Source organism: Nansenia antarctica (assembly GCF_963989245.1).
Source record: "Nansenia antarctica genome assembly, chromosome: 2".
NCBI lineage: Eukaryota > Metazoa > Chordata > Actinopteri > Argentiniformes > Microstomatidae > Nansenia > Nansenia antarctica.
The window spans coordinates 72,576,219-72,597,135 of NC_137675.1; the positions used below are offsets into that span (position 1 = coordinate 72,576,219).

The following is a 20,917-nucleotide window of genomic DNA, read 5'->3' on the forward strand; positions in this document are numbered from 1 at the left end:
AGCAAAGTTTGTGATTTTTGAGCACAAGTCGATCCAACATGAATAGAGACCAGTCCTCTACTTTGTGGGAGTGCTGGCAGAGGCCATTTTGTTAGTTTGTCAGGGTTCAAATGTCTGAGAAACAAACAGGGTACATTGTACTGTAAAACTATCGCACACATGGGCAGTAGCTTGCCTCTTTCTCTTGCTCTCTGTATATGTTTTCCAGGTTTTTATTTCATTATCAATATTCCATTTCATTCCCAAAAAATGTAATCTTTTTTTTATTTTTATGATCTGAGTGGCTGATAGGTGTCAGTCTTGCATGACTATTGTTGCCCTGTATGAATGAGTCTTTAAGCCTTATCACCTTGTGACTGTGCTGCCCCTTTGTTACAGTACGGGTGACTTTTAAAATCCGCTTCATTTACTGTTAAATATCACTTAAAATAATGTTAAAAGCATGCCTCACCCTGTGTGTTTGCTGGGTTTGGCTAATCTCATTACCATAAGGTGTTCTTGCAGAGGTTCTATAGGTGAAGTATGGAGATAGGATTGCTTTCGGTCATATTTTCCATATGTGACGTTTCACATACGGCACCTCTACATACTTTTAGCTTGTGCTTAGTTAACATATCGCGCTATACTGTTCTGTCTTGCACATACTACCATGCATGATCACATACTACCATGCATGATCACCAGGCAAGACGTGAGATTGACGGGGAACCGAGCCTTAGAGGAAACCACACAACTGTGTCAGTCATCATGTGCTACTTCCTGTCTGTACTGTTGTCTCTTCGTGTTGCTGATTCTGCCATCTCGGTGTGAGTGTGTAAACTAAGCCCAGCTCCATTCATTCATTCGCATACTGTGTTATCATGCGGGGCGTCATAATGTAATGACCACATCATTCCATTCTTGTATTTATTAGAATGGAACCTCAAGTAGTAATGTGAACATATCTATTTTATTGTATTAAATGCCCTCCACACCACTGTTCCCATCTCATGGCTGCACAGTATTGCATGATTCGGATTACCAGGACTAACTATATCAGGTGTCGGAATGAGGAGGGGTTGTTGTTACCCCTAAGCTTGGTGCTTGACCAGGGGCATTATTCAGGGGGTTTAGATCAGTGCTTGGACATGCTGTACCCTGAACCTCTATAAGGAGGCTCCCCCTGCTGGGGAATGGGTGGCAGGCAACACTTTATAAGCTTGAGATGTCAGCTGATGGGACCTGAGACACCACACAACTTTGCCCTAAATACGTTCAATATCGCTTTTTATCAGTGTTTAGAATAATTGGGTTGCCTCAGCATACAGCAGTTGTGTCAAAGGCAGATTTTTAGATTTATAGATATGCAACCACTTGCTTGGGCCAACACAAACTCACAATATGTCCATTTGTATTTTCTTCATTCTTGCTCAAGAATGAGATTAAAGCCATTGAAATATCTTCATTTACTTTTGGAAATTATCCAATGCCACTAAAACACTTGACACTTGAATGACCCATCTTTTTTGTGACTGAAAGTTTACTGTGAATTTGAGCGTGCGGTGCAGAATAGATACAAACAATAAACTGAGGAAGAGGAACATATTACTTTTTTTAAGTAAACTAATAGTGTAATATTATTGCTTTTGAAAACAAAACTTTCTACCTGTCCCAGCTTATCCCTTTGGAAAAAAATGCCTCTGCTTGTTCTCCACCGTATCAACCAGCATTTATTTTATTTATTTACCCATTTCCTAGTCACGCTTTCTCCTGAGTGGAACTCATTTACTTTCAGCCTCTGAAGTTGTAAGGTTTTCTAGTTGCCTTTTAAATTTTATATGTGTCTTCAAGACCACCCAATATCCTTTTAAAACTTAAAAACACAAAATCAAAACGTTCACTGTGTCCATATGAACTGTTCTGAATGTGCAGAACGCCAAGGTACAACGGAGTAATCTGTGAATAATAAATATCTTTGTAACAGAAACAAACAAAAGAAACAAACAAGGTACACATTTCCACACTGGTGCCGAGAGGCTTAGGTGAATGAGAGCTGTGTGACTGTATATCTAGTTGTGTCAACTTGTGTGCAATGTTTCATGTAAACTTACATTTATTTTCAATGCAGGTGTTGCTGTAGTCAATTGGTGAGAAATGTATGCATCTTAAACAAATGTATTATATATAAACTTGACATGTGGAATAAGGTGGCCTTACTGCAAAAGGATGTTTTGGCTGTGTTTGATGTCTTTCACCTCTTCTCCTCCCCTTTCCTTCTTTTTAAATATTACTCAAGTTGAATTATGTTATAGAAGAACATGATTATACAAATGTGACCCCCAACCACCCACACACATACATATATACATACACACACACTCTCAATCAAACATTTGTTCATTTTCTTTCCATAGTTTTTTATTTTCATTTTTTACATGCTTTTGGAAAAAAAAATAAAGATGCTGGTGTTGACAGTTGGCTTGGCTGGTTGTTATTATTCATGATGATTTTACGCCCCCAGTGGGTCCCTGGGTCTTACATTACAAACTGTATGCAGTCCATACCAGAATTGACCCTGACCATGTACCCTCAATGTTGAGGTATGAGAGACCCATCCCACCCTGGGTACGAACACTTTGCTCGGCTGCCCTCGAACAGGCGGTTCAGGACCATGTTCGCAAGGACAAACAGACTGAAGCGCAGCTTCTACCCCAGGGCCATTCAGGCCCTGAACACAGCAAAGACCTAGGTTCTAGGCCCTGGACAATCTAGACAATTTGATGGCAGCTACTAGATTGAAATCAAGTGCAACACTGAAACACAACTGTGAACATTTCAAACCTGCAAACTGTGACACTTTAAATGAATGTGCAATAACACTATGTGCAATATGACAACCCTCGGGTACATAAGGTTCAGAGATAGGAAATGTTAGAATAGGTATAGCATAGCACAGAGTACAGCACAGTGTTTTATTTGTATAGTATAGTATAGTGGATAGTGTACATAGCCTTTATTTATGTAAACCAGCTCTTTTCCCTTCTTGTTTTTAGTTTTTTTTCCTAGCACCAGGGGAGCCCCCCCTCCCAAATTTCGTTGTTTGGTACCTGTACTATATCAATGACAATAAAGACCATTCATTCATTCATTCATTCATTCATGTGAAGGTCTGTGAAGGGTAATCGTTTTAAATCAAGTTAGGTCTGTGTGACGTAGAACGCACGCAAATGTGTGGCCTCTGACTTTAATGTAGCCTACGTCATGAATGTATGTGTACATTTAGGGTCGCGAGTCTGGCTTTTGAGCGCGCCATTAATATGGTGCGCGCTACCTGGAACGAAAAAACGACAGAGGAATAAGCGCGCCCCCGAGAAAGCACGGCGTTTATTTAGTTACTGTAGTGCTTTACAATGGGGACACTTTCAATGATACGCTATTGAACATGAACAATCAACGCATTCAGAAAAAAGATTGAATCATCCACAGCATTTGGAACACTTTTTCTCGTTTTAGGAAGCGTAAAAGGGGTTCCGGTGACGAATTGTTTTTTTTTTTCAGTCAGGAAATTTAGATGCATTCAAGATTCATTTTACTTTTACGTGTTGGTCAGCACCGGGATTCGAACTTTTTTTTATGGAATCTATACCAAGCGTCCTTCTGAAGAGTTTGTGCATGTTGATCAATTATGCACCATGTTTTCACTTTAGTTGAGTTGGAGCTCTTCACTGCATTTCAGAGATGGTAAAAGTTCAGTTGTTTTGCGCACGATCTATTTTCCTGAGGAAAGTGTCATGTAATAACTTGTATTAGTCTATAAATTCATGTTTTGCGATAGTGTATATTCTAGTCAACAATTTGTTATTATTATAGCTTGTTTTTATTACTTTATTCGGACAAGAATATGCTTTCCGATTTAGGCTCCGTTGTAGTAGATTCCCGTCTCCACCATGTTGTGTATTGAATAACATTTTACCCTTATTTCTTTGTTATATAAATGTCCGATACCTGAATGCAGTTTATAGACGAATACAGGGGGCTCTGAAAGTATATATTTTGCTGCATAGAAATGAAACAATACACTTTGAAGTGAAAACGATAATAGACCAAAGGGAGAAAATCTGCAAAGTTAGCAGGAAAAGAGGCCATCAAAATCACGGAAATCGCTTCGTCCCTTTCCTCTGGTGTACTGTTACAAATGGATTTCATAAAGGCAACACGATTATTGTTACACCTTTTGTGTTAAATCATCCTTTCAAAAATATTTCACCTGTAGATGTTGTTCATGAAGCCTATTGAATAGACAGACGTATACTATATAGCCTTGGTTTAGCCTACTTTATGCATTCCAGACTGTAGGTTAGTTATTACACAACAATGAAATGCCATCGGACATATTTCTTTTCTGCAAACGTTTGGGAAGATGTACAACCTGTCGGAAGTTTTTGTGGTGACGCAAGGCTGACCCATATATTTGTAGTTATTTTCTAAGCACTGTCTAATGTAGGCTAGCCAAGTGTGGACTCTTTGTCTCTGTCATGTTGATTTTGCTTCAGAAATATCCCCAAACTTAAGCCTTCACGGTGATGGTCTCTAAGTGACGAGAGTGCATCAGCACCGCTCAGTAGAAATCATTTATTGACGTGTGCGCAATACACTTTTGAGGAGCAACGCGCGCACCAAGTGCCCCCACACCTGGGGGGCAACCCCATCATGGAAACCACATCACTCAGCATCTCTGTGTGTTTGTGAGTGACAGTGACATGACTACTCAGAGTTGGAATTACAAATGAGGATGAAGGTCTGGAGTTCAAGGTGGTGAAATTACCTATATGAAGAGAAGTTGACACAAGGCAGTGGAAGGACCCTCGAGTCTGAGGTCAGTCACCAGACCAGGGCGACACCACAGGTGAGAGCTCATGCACACCATATCACGTGACAATTTCAAATCAATCCGATGTATAGAAGCTTGCTCTTAGTGAGTGATGAGATGCCCTCAGCCAGACATTTATTCTACCAAAAATGTATTTACTGTGATCAAACATACTAATTAAAAGGCAATGACAAAAGGACTGGAACTGGGTACAGAGTGGTTTCAAATGAGTGACTGACAGTGGGCTACCATACATCCAGGTTTGCCAATTTATAGAGCTGCCCAAGAGGCCCTCTCATACTCTCCATGCAGTCTATTCTGCCATCACATCTGAGGGTAACTGTAAATGCACAAGAGGTTCTGCCTACTGACCTCTGTTTTGTTTGTACACACTTGGCAGCCTGTACTCTTGAGTTGCACTAGCCAGGCATCCCTACTAGTCACTATAACCTTTAATAGCATCTCTTTTCTCTAGCCTTGCAGTGCAGCTGTTAACACAGCAGGTCGCGCCAACCTAGAGTACTTGAGCCCCCTAGAACAAGGAGAGACGTCAGGCCAGGGGCAGCTCCAGGGGATTTTTGATGTAAGGCCCTGCCTCCAGATGCAACCCCAGTCTGAGACAGAGTAAGGACCGTGGCTGGGAAAAACAGCCATAGACTAAACACCTCAAAGCAGGCAGAAAGATGTGGGGGTGGGGGGGGGGGGAAATCCATGTAAATCCTGCTAGTCCTGGAAATGCGATACAAGGAAAACAAAGCGGGCACAGCTGACTGGACTGGCAGTGTGCGCCTCTCTCTCCTCGCTGAATTCCCCACATTCCGCTGGGAAGGTAATTAAAATCAGGAGAGCGAGGGAACTGAGCGATAGAGAGGCAGACAGAGAAGGCAGTCAATCTATAACTACGAGGGCTCCTCGTGGAGTTGTGACATCACCGTAACATGTTTTGAGCACAGTGTTTTTACATCCAGGGGTCTCATCATGGAGCTCCTGACACTTCAAGCGTAGGTCTAGGAGGGTTGGTGTGTGCTGAGGTCCTTTGCGACCAAGGCATGTCATCCATAGTTTTTTCAGGGAGTGAGAGGCGCTAGTGTCAAGCATTTGACTTGTGGTGAAGGAAAAAGGCCATAAAAGCATTGGTACCACTCTTGGGTGAGGGGAAAGTGAGTGTGGCGAGAGGCCTGCTGAACGCCACACAGTAACGGTCTGGCGACCACAGACGGACATGCTTGGCATTCCAGTGGGTGATTATTACCCAGAAATCCAGAGAGCCATTGATGTGTTTCAGGTGCCCCCTCTCAACCCCCCCCCCCCCCCCCCCCCTCCATCTCTCTCTCCCATCTCCTCCTTAGCTGCTTCACACCTCTCCACCCTCTCAGCTATTTACCTGCATTATCCTCAACCCAGCTTGTGTCTCTCCCTCCTGCTGTTTGTGGGTGGGGTGAGGAAGGTTGGCAGGATGCAATGTATTTATGTGAGTTCAATCATCAGCACACCTGTTTCATTCCATTTGAAGTCCAGAAATAATAGCACATTTGACAAGGTTGACAGTTCTACATTACTCACCCCAGGCTTCAATGTTACCAGGTGTGTGTGTGTGTGTGTGTGTGTGTGTGTGTGTGTGTGTTTTAGCTCTGTGGATATTGAGCGCTGAGTCACAATAGTGAGTTGTTGTCGCCGTCGTCCCCTGGGCAAGGTAACAAAGCTTAGGTCATGATGTGGTGACCAACTGTCAGGCTTCTGGCTTGGTCTATTTGAGTCAATAATGGGACATTACATTTGATATATTATGTTTGGGGGTGATCTTGTTTGGGATTATGTACTTTGGACAGCATTTTTTGTATATGCCTAGTGCAACCACCTTGCATTAGGCGTTGGTCAGTATTGAATTTTTGACACTGTTAAACCGCCCCCAAATGTAACCATGGTTTATGGTATAACCGCGGTTTACGGTATCAGGACTATCATTATTATTTTTAATTTATGACAGTTTTATAACGGTATTGATAAATACCGTTGCTATTTTCAAAAACCACCGTTTACAATGTATTTTTTTTTCTTTTCTTTTTTCTTCTGAGTGGGGCAGACCCACTTATATTTTAATTTTTTCTGGACAGATATAGTGAAGACAGACATGAAAGTAAGGAGAAGAAGGGAGAGAGGGCATGTCAGCAGGGCATGGGCCGGGAATGGACCAGACTCGAACCCATGCTGACATGGGCATATGTGTGCACTGTAGACCGCGGTGCTAGACCACCAGAACACCCCAGGTCACACGGTATAACATTTACCAGATATGTTAATATCAGTCACGTACTATTGTTTATTTTGTTCTCCAAGAAAATACAAATTAGTTAGAACTATTTTTTTCCCGAAATATCCTTGCTGAATATTCAATTCAAGTTTTGCAAATGTACTTTGAATTCTAGAGATTCATAGTCATCAATATGGCAACCCACTTCACAAAAGGAAATGCCTGAAAGTTCATAATCCTGTTGTCGCCTTGGATACATTAGTGAATAAATAGCCTACCCTTTAATGCTTTACCTTGTTGAAGGATATGGTAAATCAGGGAAAATGTTTTTCTGGCACAAAGCAGGCATAATTTAAATAAGATTGGCCTTTTAACATTAACAGTGAAGTTATGAAACGGTTGAGTGAGTGTTTTATGGCTCATGCAGTCTGAGAAGTTTAAAGCTGGCAGACATTTGAAATGGCCAAATATTCCCAGTAAAACTTCTTTGCGCTGGTTTGTGCCAGACGTGTCTGTGCCAATGCAACTCGAGTTTCAGACCTTTTCAACTCTCACGTTCTTATGTGCAAACTCTCTCTCTCTCTCTCTCTCACACACACACACACACACACACACACACACACACACACACACACACACACACACACACACATTGTCAATGATTTTGAATTGCATTTTCACATCCACACCTCGTCCAAGAAAAGTCATTTAGTTTATTTTCCATACTGTAAAAATGTACCTTTCAGTTATATCAGATCTGTTCAATAAATGTTGAGAAGTTGACTGAATTACACATTTGACTAATCAACAAGAATGGGATTCATACCAAATGATTCCCCCAAAGTATGTGGTGTACATGCAATTTGTACATCTTTGACATCATTCCAGGAGAATCAAATAACAACCAACATCACAGGTACGTTGGATAGTGAGATAATTCACCACAAAGAACAGAAATTCACAATTACCCGTAACTCCCTAGCAATTATGCTCCCTTCTGTTGCAAGGGAATTGTGGGTAGATCTTTCTGTTGCATTATCTCGCTAATTAATGTACCTGTGATGTTGATTCTTGTTTGATTCTAACTGTATTACGTCTGCATTTATTTTCATGCAAGTGTTTTGTTAGGGTGGGTGGACTGGCACCCATTGGCTTGAAGTGTGTGCAAGTCCATAGGTCCAGCCATCTACCTTACAATTGGCAGTGAAGGTCATCACCTTTGAGGAATTGTGTGGTACACTCTTGTGGGGGCACTCTTGAAGAACTCTTTTGGGTTCTTTGTTGAAACAACTTGAAACAAAAACAAATATTTAGTTTAACTGTGCATGCTTTGCTTTGCATGCCTGCAGTCAACTAGCCATGAGAAATTGATGCTTAGTCAAAGAGAGACTCTATTAGCTGTTCTCTGTGTCTCACAAACATATATTATGCACCCCATGTCCACATGTTTACACACTATTATTTAGTACAGTTATATGAAATAGACACTGCTAGTTTGTAATGACTATTTATCCTTAAGCACACCCCACGCACACAGACTACCTACCCTTAATTATTAATTATTTATTCAATACAACCTCTACCATCCACTGCCTCCGAGTGCAATTTCTATTATTTGTATGACTACCACTATATACCACTATATCTTACTATATCTACTGCCTTGTCTCAGCTTCACATAATGTTGACCATAAAGATGATAATTATGATGTTGAGAATGACAAATGTGTAGATGATGCTATTGCAAACCTGTTCCATATGCTTAATGATGGTGTTGTCGTGCTTTCAGCTGCAGGCTGTTGATGGGTGAAGTGCCTGAAGATCTCTGAAGCTGTTTGTCAAAGGCAACATACACACACCGCCAACATGAGTGAGTCCCTTTCTTGTCTTATCATATCTGACACCTTAATGATGTTGTACATAGATTTCCACAAATGTACATTAAGATCAACACACAGACACACAGACACACACACACACAAAATCCTCCAGTCCTGTGTAAGCTGGTACTCCAGACACTGGCGGGTGAAGGATAGATTTTTCAGTGTTACAGACACAGGGATCTGGTTCTCTCTCCTGCCCTGGTGCTGTGTGATGTCTGTCCAAACTACACAAGGGGAATATTTTCCTTTCGTGAGCTAACACAGCCGATGCAGAGCTAGCTCGGAGATCAAACATGGGAAAAGGAATATCAAAAACACTGCAGTCCTCTCACTGCCTCCGTTACCCTGTCACTGGACACTCTCAATGTGGGTTTAGTTAGAGATGACTGACTAATTGTCTGCATACACTGTTTAGGACAGAACTAAGTGGTAGGGGCCTCTCTCTCTCCCTCTCCCTCTCCCTCTCTCTCCTTTCTTTCTTTCGTACTCACTTCTATGTTTCGGTAAGCGTGTCTTTCTCCCTAACCCTCTAGATGAGCGACAGGCTCTCCACTCCATAATGAAGGATCTGGTGGCCCTTCAGATGACCCGGCGCCAGCCTGTGCCCTCCTATGACACGGGCAAGCCAAAGACCCCCACACCCACCACTGCCAAGAGACAGGTATACCCCTGCCCTACCTCCTCCCTCCATACCCTCTGATATGGTAGCCTCACCTTACCCCTTACTCTCCACAGAGAGGTCTGTCATGAATTGATGTCATGAATTGAAACTGTACATTTAACTTTTCAACCCATGATGATCCTTATAATAATGACTTGATGACCTCTGGTGACCTGTTATGACCCCCTCTGACTGAGCTTTGTTTCTTAGATCCCTCAGGATGATGTCAGAATGAAGTTTGAGTTCAGTGGAGAGAGGAGGTGAGGGAGATTTTGTGTGTGTGTGTGTGTGTGTGTGTGTGTGTGTGTGTGTGTGTGTGTGTGTGTAAAATCATGGTCAACTCACTCAGCTCAAACAAACAGCCCTCTAGCCTTTGACTCAGACTGGTATGTGAACCGGAGAATGGAAATGGAAAGGACTGTGGTTTAGCGGTGGTTGCCAGGAGAAACCACAGCTATGCTAGGTGTACTTAGAGGAATCTGCACATGCTGAAAACTAGCTGTGTGTGTGTGTGTGTGTGTGTGTGTGTGTGTGTGTGTGTGTGTGTGTGTGTGTGTGTGTGTGTGTGTGTGTGTGTGTGTGTGTGTGAGAGAGAGAGAGAGAGAGAGAGAGAGAATATCTAAAGAAGTAATAGTTTCCTGACCAACACATCCCTCTCTCTGGATTTGTGTCTGTCTAAATGTGTGTCTGTAGGATCCTGATGTTCGGCCGGCCTGTAAAGTTTGAGGAAATCCAACAAAAAGTCAAGACTGTCTTTGGCCAACAGCTAGACTTGCACTATATGAACAATGAGGTATAACTAAGCTCAACTCCACCCCCTCCCCCTCTTCCTCCCTCTCCCTTCGTCTCTGTCTCTGTCAACAATCTCTCACACATACACCAACACAATGCATCCACACATGAAGACTGACTCTTATAGAAACACAGCAGAAATGGATAACAGTTTGTGTCAGGTCCCTGTTCAGCCATCTTTGTGGTCTGTTTCCAGATGTCCATCCCTCTGCATGGTCAGGATGACTTGGACAAGGCCATCGACCTTCTGGACCGCAGCTCCAACATGAAGAGCATCAAGATACTGCTGCTAATGCAGGAGCACAGCAACGTAAGACACACACACACACACACACACACACACACACACGCACACGCGCGTAGTACTGTACACTAACTGTAAACATGTCATAACAACATAATGTCATAACAACATAATGTAATAGCCCCCCTCTTCAGTAATGGGGTTTCACTTACTCTACCACACATACATATAACACGCACACAAACATACACTTTTGACAGGATGGTGACAGTGCATGTGGGATCCTGTGTGTGTGTACCAGACTTGTGATCCTCCCCCATCTCCCCTAGGCCTCCCTCTCTCCCCACCATACAGTGTGTAAGCAAGTGCGGATCAAGGCGTCCCAGTCTACCGGTGATGTCAGCACGGCTGTGTACCAGGCTGCAGAACCCAGGGGGCGCCACCTCTCCACCAGTGAGTATGAGCTGCAGGGTTTCACCTGAATACTGTAGCTGCCTGCTTCCTCTACTGGCATTCCACCTCCTCCTCCTCTGTCTCTCTGGAGGGAGTTGTCGTCAACTACATCAGAAAGGGGAAGGGAAGAGGGCAGTGGCATGATGTTTGCCCCATTGAGGTTGCCCTACTTGGCTGATTTGTATTGTGTTATTGGGTTTGGTCTTGGGTTACTGTCATTGAAGAATCTTTTAGTCTTTTACTTTCTCTTTCTCTCTTCCTCTCTCTCTCTCTCTCTCTTTCCCTCTCTGGCTGTTGTTCCTCTGGCTTCCCCTCCTAACAGTGGGTCCTCTTCCTTTTCCTGTCCACCATCACTGGCTGCTCTACAATGGCCTGCTGGCCATAAGCCAATCAGATTGTGAGACACTATTAGCGCGGAGGGCCAATGGCCTGGTTTAGAAATGCTGCTTGTTTTGGGGGGAGGGGGGGGGGGCTGAGATTATGGCCGCGAGAGGAGCTGAAAAAGTTCTCAGTAGATACCTGCCCCAAGCAGACATTTCTTTAAAAAAATTATTTTAAAAAGTTAAGTCTGTTTTCAATCTGTCTTTTCCACATCTATCTGTTTGGGAACTGAGGCAAGAGATAGAGGGCATGCATGCTTATAATGCAATGCTAAGTTTTTATTTTCTCTGCTCCTACTACAGAATAATCTGTTGTTGGTGGTACACTAAAACATGATTGATATATGTGATATATCTGTGATATATGTCATTGATTTCCATTTATCGAGCATAGTGTGATAGTGTCAATAACAGACCCTGACTCGGACCCTGTTTTTCATCATCCTGATTCGTCTGTCCGATCACCCCGTCCCAGGCTCCCAGAACACGGGGCGCAGCTCGCCACCGCCCGGCTACGTCCCTGAACGCCAGCAGAGGATCGCCCGGCAGGGCTCCTACACCAGCATCAACAGTGAAGGAGAGTTCATTCCAGAGAGTAACGACCAGTGTGTGAGTCATCGCATTGTACACTCATAAAAACACACACACACACACCATGATGTCAGACGACACACACATACACAAACACACTTGAATAATACTTGCACACATTTGCACTGTATACACATGGACGCACACACACACACACACACACACACACACACACACACACATAGACAGAGGGCCAAATACTCATCACATCGTCTGTCCACAGGTGCTGGACCCTTGGAGCAGTGCAGAGAACTCTGTGTCCGGGAGCTGCCAGTCACTGGACAGCAGCTCAGACAGGTGAGTGAGGGCAGGGTTGTGTGTGTGCCCATGTTGGAAAGGTTACAGTGATATTGTGTGTGTGTGTGTGTGTGTGTGTGTGTGTCTGTGTCTGTGTGTGTGTGTCTCTCACTCTCTCTCTCTCTTTCTCTCTCTCTTCCCAGCCCCTCCTTGAGGAAGTCGCGCATGCACAGAGCCAAAAGCTACCCTGACAACCGGCAGGAGTGCTCAGGTGGGTGCCGTTGTCAAGGAGGAGGATGCCATCACCGCACAGGAATAGCTCCTGGCAACAGAGCCCTTCTCCATGGCCTTAGCAACAGTCCCCAACACACTCCAGTTCCTAGCAACAACAACGCTACATTGTTCTCCCGAGCAACAGAACAAGCAGCTCTTAGTATAAAACGGCGGATTTTATTAGTAGCAGAGACTTGTGGATGCTGTGTAATTGAGCTGACCTCATCTTAATCTTAACCTACTATGCTCTCTCTCTCTCTCTCTCTCTCACTGGTTCTTCTCTTCTCTGGGGCTCAGACCGGGAGAACCATGCGTATGATAAGGTGGTGGGGAAGGGAGGAACGTACCCACGCAGGTACCACGTTTCCCTGCACCACAAGGACCACAGTGAAGGTAGGGTTCCTCCATCTCTAACCTAACCTAAGCCTTTTCTTTCTTAAATTGTTAGGAACAAAACTCCTCCTGTCCTCTCCTTCGTCCTCCGCTCGTGTCATACTGAAAACGCAAAACGGAGGAGGAGATCCAGGTCCCTCTTCTGAGATATTCTTTTCCGACGCTTTTTGAGGACGGCTCGAGTGGAGGACGGAGGAGAGGACACGAGGAGTAATTTCTCTGACGATTGAGAAAAGGCTCTAGTCTAGTGAAATATTTCAGGTCGATACTGGGTGACCTCATACTTGGCTTCTGAGCCGATATCTGACCCCTGACCCCCTGCTCTGCCCTGTGGTGTCTGTATTCCCCCTGACTCCGTCTCCTAATGTCTCTACTCTCCACACTGTACCCATCCTCTACTCTTCCTCTCATCATCTCTTCCTAACCTCTACTCTCTCCGTCCTTGCCTCGTCCTTCAGGCCGGCGGACATTCCCGCGTATCCGTCGCCCGCAGGGGAACCTGTTTACGTTGGTGCCGTCGCGGCGCTCCCTCAACGGCAGCGAGGAGAGCCTGGGCAGGCAGCTGGTCGACGCTCAGGGCAGACTCCGCCCACAGGAGCGCCCCGTGGCTCACAAGTGTGAGTGCCAAACTCCGCCTCTCCAGCTTATATTGTTGATATATCATATATGTTACCCATATATGATATTACATATATGTGACAGCAGCTGGTGAAACTGGGAACAAGTCGCCAACCAATCAAAATTCAGGCTTTTTTCCGAATAAAAGTCAGAACACTTGGTCGGTTGGCGACTTGTTCCGGGTGTCACCAGCTGCTGTCACATATATTGATGGGTGTGTGTGTGTGTGTGTGCGTGTGTGTGTGTGTGTGTGCGTGTGTGCGTGTGTGTGTGTGTGTGTGTGTGTGTGTGTGTGCGTGCGTGTGCGTGCGTGTGCGTGTGCGTGCGTGTGCGTGCTCTCTATTTGATTTGTTGTTCCTCCACAGCCCCCAGTGCTCCTATGACATGGAGGCGGGGTAAGCTGCTGGGTCAGGGGGCGTTCGGGAGAGTCTACCTGTGCTATGACGTGGACACAGGGAGGGAGCTGGCTGCCAAGCAGGTCACCTTTGACCCGGACAGTCCCGAGACCAGCAAGGTGAGACCCAGGAAGGGGGACACAGGCATACCTCCAATGTGTGCTATTGTACACGGACGGTCTGGGCCCTTCAATATCACAGCCTCATATTCACAGTCAGGCCTCTGTAGCTTTGACATACCCCCTTTTCCCTCAGGCAGGTATCACTTGAGAAGGTATGTCAAATATATTAGAATTCCAGTTTTGTCCAGAGGGTGAAGCATGAAGCACCCCTAGGCTGGTGTAATGACAGAGAGTGAGGTAATATGATCTGCATTGTTGATCTACTCTTAAGAGGCTTCTGAGGAGGGATGCAGAATGTTAGCAACTTTCACTAAGGGTTGGTAAAATCTAGGAAAAGCAGCAGATCTGTGTTAAGGATTCACACAAACCTGTGGTATCTGTCACTGGCAGTGTCTAAATCCTGAATGCAAATGCTTGTCTCTCTGTTTCTGAGAGCAATGAACTCAGAGGAGGAATATGCCCCAACCCCCCCCCCCCCCCCTAATGTCTTTTCCTGTCTGCCACAGAGAAAACATGCACTGTCACTTCCTATATCTGCCTGGAGTATTTGCAGGGGGGACGAGCACGGGGGGAGGGGGCAGCTTTTCCTTGGCCTCTTTTTACCCATCAACCCCCTCCCCAAACCCTCCTCTGCTGCTGTCCCCCTAGCCTGGAGCGGATGTTAATCAGTTGTTGTTGTTTTTATCTATTTAGTGGGTCTTTGTGTCGCGAATACTTTGTATATCTCTTCCTTTCCCCTCTTCCGCTCCCTCTGTCTCCTTCTCCGTCTCTCTCCCTCTCTCTCCGGCCCCTTGTGATTTGACCTCTGTGTCCACATTCTCGGAGGTAAACACAGGAACTGCTTTTGAGGAACTGGACTGTTACCAGCCATTAGATCTCTGCTGAGGGTTTCAGTCCATGCCAGGACAGCCATTCCCGTTTGTTAGTGGTTTTGGTTGTCTTTTGTCTCTGTGTATTATTGTAGAAGAGAATCTCTTCATGACTTACCTGACTAAATAACGGTTAGATAAGTATGGTGTCATACGTTCTTTTATAGTCAAGGAAACAAATGTATTTTTTATAGGTAATGTTTTGGGTTTTGTTGGTTTGGAATTGTGGATGCATCCTGTAAGGGATGTGATTGAGCTTTCCTTTTAGGTCTTCTTCTGTCAATCATGCACTCATGCATGTTTTTCCTCATTCTCTTTCCCCCTGTTTTTTTTTCTGTAGGAGGTGAGTGCTTTGGAGTGTGAGATCCAGTTGTTGAAGAACCTTCACCATGAGCGCATCGTCCAATACTACGGCTGCCTGAGGGACCACAATGAGAAGACCCTCACCATCTTCATGGAGTTCATGCCCGGGGTACGACAGCTCACATCACTGCCAAGGGCTGAAGTTATTAGTGGGGGCTAGAGTTGATCTGGGGTTTGAAGTGCTGGACCTGTTCCCAGGAGTGGAGGCTGGTGGAGGGAGAGATCGGAGTACGGGCTCATTGCATGGAATTAGGAATGGTATCAAACATAGATGTTTGCATTGCAATTAGGGGTGGGCATCGACGATCGATAATTGATCGATAAGGATCTTGGTCGATCACAAAATAAAACATTTGGTCGATCACAAAAAAAAAAAACTATTTTGTTTTTGTTTTTTGTGATCGACCAAATGTTTTATTTTGTGATCGACCAAGATCCTTATCGATCAATTATCGATCGTCGATGCCCACCCCTAATTGCAATGAGCCCACCATCCTCCGATCTCTACCTCCAACAGCCTCTACTGGTTCCCAGTCTCTTGCCCTTCTCTCTTGGGGATGGCATGTAAAACCATGCACTTCCTTCTCCTCAGGGTTCCGTCAAAGACCAGCTGAAGGCCTATGGGGCGCTGACGGAAAACGTGACCCGGAAGTACACTCGCCAGATCCTGGAGGGCATGTCTTATCTGCACAGCAATATGATCGTTCACCGGGACATCAAAGGTGATTATATCAAGGTCAACTGTCGGCTCAGAAGTCTATAAGTAAACAGTGATGGAGAAGATAGTTTGCTTCATCATGTGTAGATTTTGAGACGTTGTGCGCCCTAGGACCTGAATCTGAATCTGAAGTTGAGAATGCAAGGATGGTGATGGTTGAGTGTCTCATGACTGTGACGTTTTTTTCTGTACCCAGGTGCCAACATCCTGCGGGATTCAGCGGGAAACGTGAAGCTGGGAGACTTTGGTGCCAGCAAGAGGCTGCAGACCATCTGTATGTCTGGCACTGGTATCCGCTCGGTCACTGGCACCCCCTACTGGATGAGCCCGGAAGTGATCAGTGGAGAGGGCTATGGCAGGAAGGCAGACGTCTGGTAAGTGACTGGGACAAACAAGCTCTCCATCATGGTTGGGTTAAGGTTTGAAAAAGGTGTCTTAGCTCAGAGTTGCATGCAGTTGATTCTGACTTGTTGCGGTGATGAAGGGGGAACAATCCCACTACCTACTTGGAATAGTCAGGTGCTGCCCTTGTGCTCTTATAAGGAGATAGGTTTCCTTAATGACTGAACCACTCCAGACAGCTGGAATGTGAAGGAAATGGAAAATAGCTTTTCTAAACTGGGAAAGACCATGATTCTTAAAGGGAAAAAGCACTATGTTTAAAGGGGCGAAGTGCTATATTTAACCGAGAAAATAGAAGGCGGTCTCACTAACACACACACAGGGTCCCGATATGGGATGGGCCCACCTGCTGTCCAGGGATTTCCCTGTGCAGTCTGATTGGGTGGTGTCCTATCAAGCGAGGGATGTGATTGGCCAAGAGTCAGCCAGCCAGCTTGTAACGGGGGTCGGAATGTTCCGAGTTCCAAGTCCCCCCTGGGGAGTGTCAGCAGGGGGGTAATTTTCAGGATGGGGCTCTCTGTCTATGCCTCCCCCCCCCCCCCCCTCCAGTCTCCTGAAGCGGCCTCCTGCAGCCAGCAATAGCAAAGCACACTTTAATTGTCAACAGTTCTGAGGGGAAAAGGGAAAAAGTTTCCACCAAAACATTCCAGTGAGCCTGAGAGCAGAGCAGAGTAGCAGAGAGATGACATGGGTCTCAGGGTCTCTAGTGACTGAGGTACTGAGGTACTGAAGCACTAGGCCTTTTTTTGTCAGGGGTGCTTGAACATTCCAAGTCAATTTGATTAATAACTTGACAGATTACGGTTGTCTTGACATGAGACTTATGGTATTGATTGCGCTACTCTCAGTTGTGAGTGTGTGTGTAAGCTCATGTTTTGGTGTCTTCTCATGTGTTTTTGTCTCCTTACCCAGGAGCCTTGGCTGTACGGTGGTAGAGATGCTGACGGAGAAGCCGCCCTGGGCGGAATACGAGGCCATGGCGGCCATCTTTAAGATCGCCACCCAGCCCACCAAGCCCCTGCTGCCTTCAAACACCTCCGACCACACTCGCGACTTCATCCACCGCATCTTTGTGGAGGCCAAACACCGGCCCAGCGCTGAGGAGCTGCTCAGACACCCCTTCTCCCAGATCCTGTGCTGAGGGGGCAGGATGGAGCCTAGCCTACTCTCCTAAGGACTCCTGGCCCACAGCAGACTCTGGCTCCATAACCTAAAGTCTAACTCTCCATCACACTGCTCTTTCCCCAACCAGACCCACCACACCACACAGACTCAACATGTTTGAGATGCCATGCCTTGACCCACAACAAATTACCCTCAAGCCTAGTCCTATTATTCTTAGCAATTGACGATCACAGCCATCAGCAGTAATCATGCTGCGGCGCCTCCAACTTCCACCACCAGGGGGAACTACATGCCAGGTTTGTTTTCACTAAGCTGTCTGTCTATTATGGAGAGCTGAACTCATCGCCTTAATGGGAACTATAGCTTTGGTTCTGTGTGGAGGGATCAGCACATGCACACGCACACACGCGCACACACACACACACACACACACACACACTCCAAGCTTCAAACACACGTCTGGATCCAGGATTTGTGACCCAGGATGGGATCAGGTCATGCACCAAATGTGTCTTTAATTTTGTACCAATGTGTCCACTCTTGTGTTTACATTCTCGACATGGCCTATTAGGTGAAATCCCTGAGGTAATGAACAGTGTTTTTATGAGACTCACAATAGAGCAGCAGTATCTTGTGGGTCTGTTCGGTGTCTAACTATGCCAAATCAGAATCTAACCACAGCCCAGCACAGTGCCTTCTGATGATGACCCCCTCCGATGCACCATTCAGTGTTATTGAGAATAGATGTCTTTATTGTTAAGCTTTTTAACTTTTGACTCCCCTTACTGTACATCCGTCCCTGAAATTATTTGTATTTGTTGTAAAGTTCTCTTTGTGTGGTCTTTTGAAGACCCCCCCCCCCACCACCACCATACACACAAACTATACTTTTATTTCTTGTCCCTCACCTCTGACAGGTAAACAGAGATATTGATGTGTTTGTTTTGTCATACTATTATTACAGTACTTCACGTCGGTGACAGTGATGCCTGTGCATTAAGATCCAAGCCTCCATTGCAGCCCCTTCATGTCCATAGTCCAGTGTTTTCTGAATAAGCTCACATTGTGCCAAGGACAAGTGGTATAGTAATTCATGACAAACGTGTTTGGTTCGTGCTTGGTTCAATCATTTAACAATGATATTGTACTTTGTGATTGAAAGTATAACTTTTAAGAAATGCAATCTTTAATGTCTTGATGTAAAGTGAGTTGCTATTGGGTTTGTCTTGCGATATATCCCTACCGTTCATGAGAGGTGTTGGGGCCTCTCTAACCCATTTAGAATTAATTTGAGTCAGTTGCACTTTTATATCAAATAAGATGAATGTTGTTGTTTTTTGTTTTCTTACCAAATTTCTTTTTTCTTTTCTTTTGTGTGAACATCCTTTCACTTTTATTTATATCCCTGTGTTCATCCGATTTTGATTTTATATACAAATATATATAAGTATAAATATATTTTTTATATATTGACTCTAGACCATTTGACACTTTTAGTAATGTGTCATAAATGATGCTGTTAAAAGTGATAAATTGTGAAAGCAGCTGGTTTTGCAGAGAATACAACATTGGGGTTTATTAGTGAAAAACCTTGGGTGGAAACGCTCTCTGGCTGTCTCACCTGGTCTCTGCTCTGATACAAGAAACTCATCCACGTTCCTAACAGGCTGTATGTCTAAGCCTCCCAGATTTATTTCATGGTATTCCACAAATCTATTGGAACCACTCAATAAGGCAACTTTATTTATAGCCTACTTCTGCTGGGGGATGTGTGGGAAATATATGAATTCCTTGAGTCTCCTTTTGAGAGAATGCACATGAATGATATGACCAGGATAACCTTACTTGGCAGGAGCTCAGTCTAATTCTAACAGGAGGGACTGAGTGTGTGTGTGTGTGTGTTAGACAGAGCTGAGCATACCTGATCAGGGAGAGACCAGAGACCGGGGTTCCACCCAACACGACGACTTTGTTTAGCTCAGGGTTCAAGTGACCAGTGCCCAATGTCTGGGTCTCTCAACTCTCTCAGCAAACGTTTTTTGATCAATCATGCCTGATTTTCAATCCTATCTTGTTCTTTTTATATATCTGTCTCCCAAACACTTAAGTGGATCAAATGAATATCGCATGGCTGCTAAATGCTGAAGGCAGCTAGAATCAATTCAGTATTGGAAATGGTCCTGTTACTAGAAAAGAGCCATAAAAACGAATGTTTATTTGAAGAGAAAGAACCCTGGGGTAATCAAATGAATATGACCTAATAGTTTAGATATATTGTAAATGTATAAATGATTATGTATCATGACAGGGGACTTGCAGTGCAAAGTCCAGTATATCAAATTTATTTACAATGAAAAAGAACATTGTAATGACAGTGTTTTTGTATATCGTTGAGTGCCTAATTTCAAAAACAAAATACATGTTTTTTTTTGTTTCTGGTGTATTTTCTTTGTGTGGCTGATTTCCTTCCTTATAGCTTTATGTCACCTTTATTGTGCCAGGTAAGTCTTTGGGGGAAGAACACAATGTTGTACAAAAATGTTCTGGTTACTTACTTACTCTCTCCTGTACGGAGAGAGAGGGGAAGGAAGGAAGGAAGGAGTGTGTGTGTTTGTGCTAAAAGAGATTTTTGGACCAGTGGTCCTGAGTATGCTTTTCAATCTTGTCTTTGTGTCAGAGCAGCCAGCAGGTTCAGGAGTTGGACTGGCCCAGTCTAGTAAATAAAATAACATCTTGGTGAATAGAGCTCGTTGTTCAGAGAAAGAAAGCAACCCAATTGATGCCTGCTTTCTCTCTTTCTCCTTCCCTATTTTATCTCTCCTTGTATGAGAGCAAAAGAGTATGTGGTGCTGGGGTGGAAGACAGCCTTTATGAAACAAAGGTTCCTTTGCTTGAACTGGTGTGCCAAGGGGATGGGATGGCACTGGGTTATTACCTTGTTTTTCAGCTAATATGTGTGATTGTGCCATGTGTTTGTGTGTGTGTGTGTGTGTGTGTGTGTGTGTGTGTGTGTGTGTGTGTGTGTGTATGCTTGTGCCGAAATCACCCGTTGTTTCTTGTTCATCTGGCACCAGATTTGACTTTCTTATTTTATTATGAATGTTGTATTTGTAATGCCGTACTATTAAAGTACTATTTTCCCATGAAAATGATGACGTGTGGCTTTATAAAGTACACTGGCATCCACAATAATAGTTATGTAACAGTTATTATTCAGATAGATTTAGATTCGTTTTTTTAATGATCTGTCCATGTTCACTAGTTAGGTAATGATGCCTGAAGAGTATTATTGTTGTCT

The 20,917-nt window shown here is 44.4% G+C and overlaps 1 protein-coding gene across 1 annotated transcript; it reads left to right on the forward strand.

The window, feature by feature from the left end:
• Positions 1 to 4,838: 4,838 nt before the first annotated feature.
• map3k3 (mitogen-activated protein kinase kinase kinase 3) lies at positions 4,839 to 20,012 on the forward strand. The gene is made up of 17 exons (XM_080523807.1): positions 4,839 to 4,885; positions 8,890 to 8,970; positions 9,517 to 9,644; positions 9,864 to 9,904; positions 10,338 to 10,437; positions 10,633 to 10,746; positions 11,010 to 11,133; positions 11,989 to 12,122; positions 12,328 to 12,401; positions 12,545 to 12,612; positions 12,912 to 13,007; positions 13,466 to 13,624; positions 13,991 to 14,139; positions 15,352 to 15,483; positions 15,967 to 16,096; positions 16,289 to 16,466; positions 17,407 to 20,012. The coding sequence occupies exons 2-17, from the start codon at positions 8,967 to 8,969 to the stop codon at positions 17,633 to 17,635; spliced, it is 1,860 nt and encodes a 619-aa protein (XP_080379933.1). The 5' UTR covers positions 4,839 to 4,885; positions 8,890 to 8,966; the 3' UTR covers positions 17,636 to 20,012.
• The last annotated feature ends 905 nt before the right edge of the window (positions 20,013 to 20,917 follow it).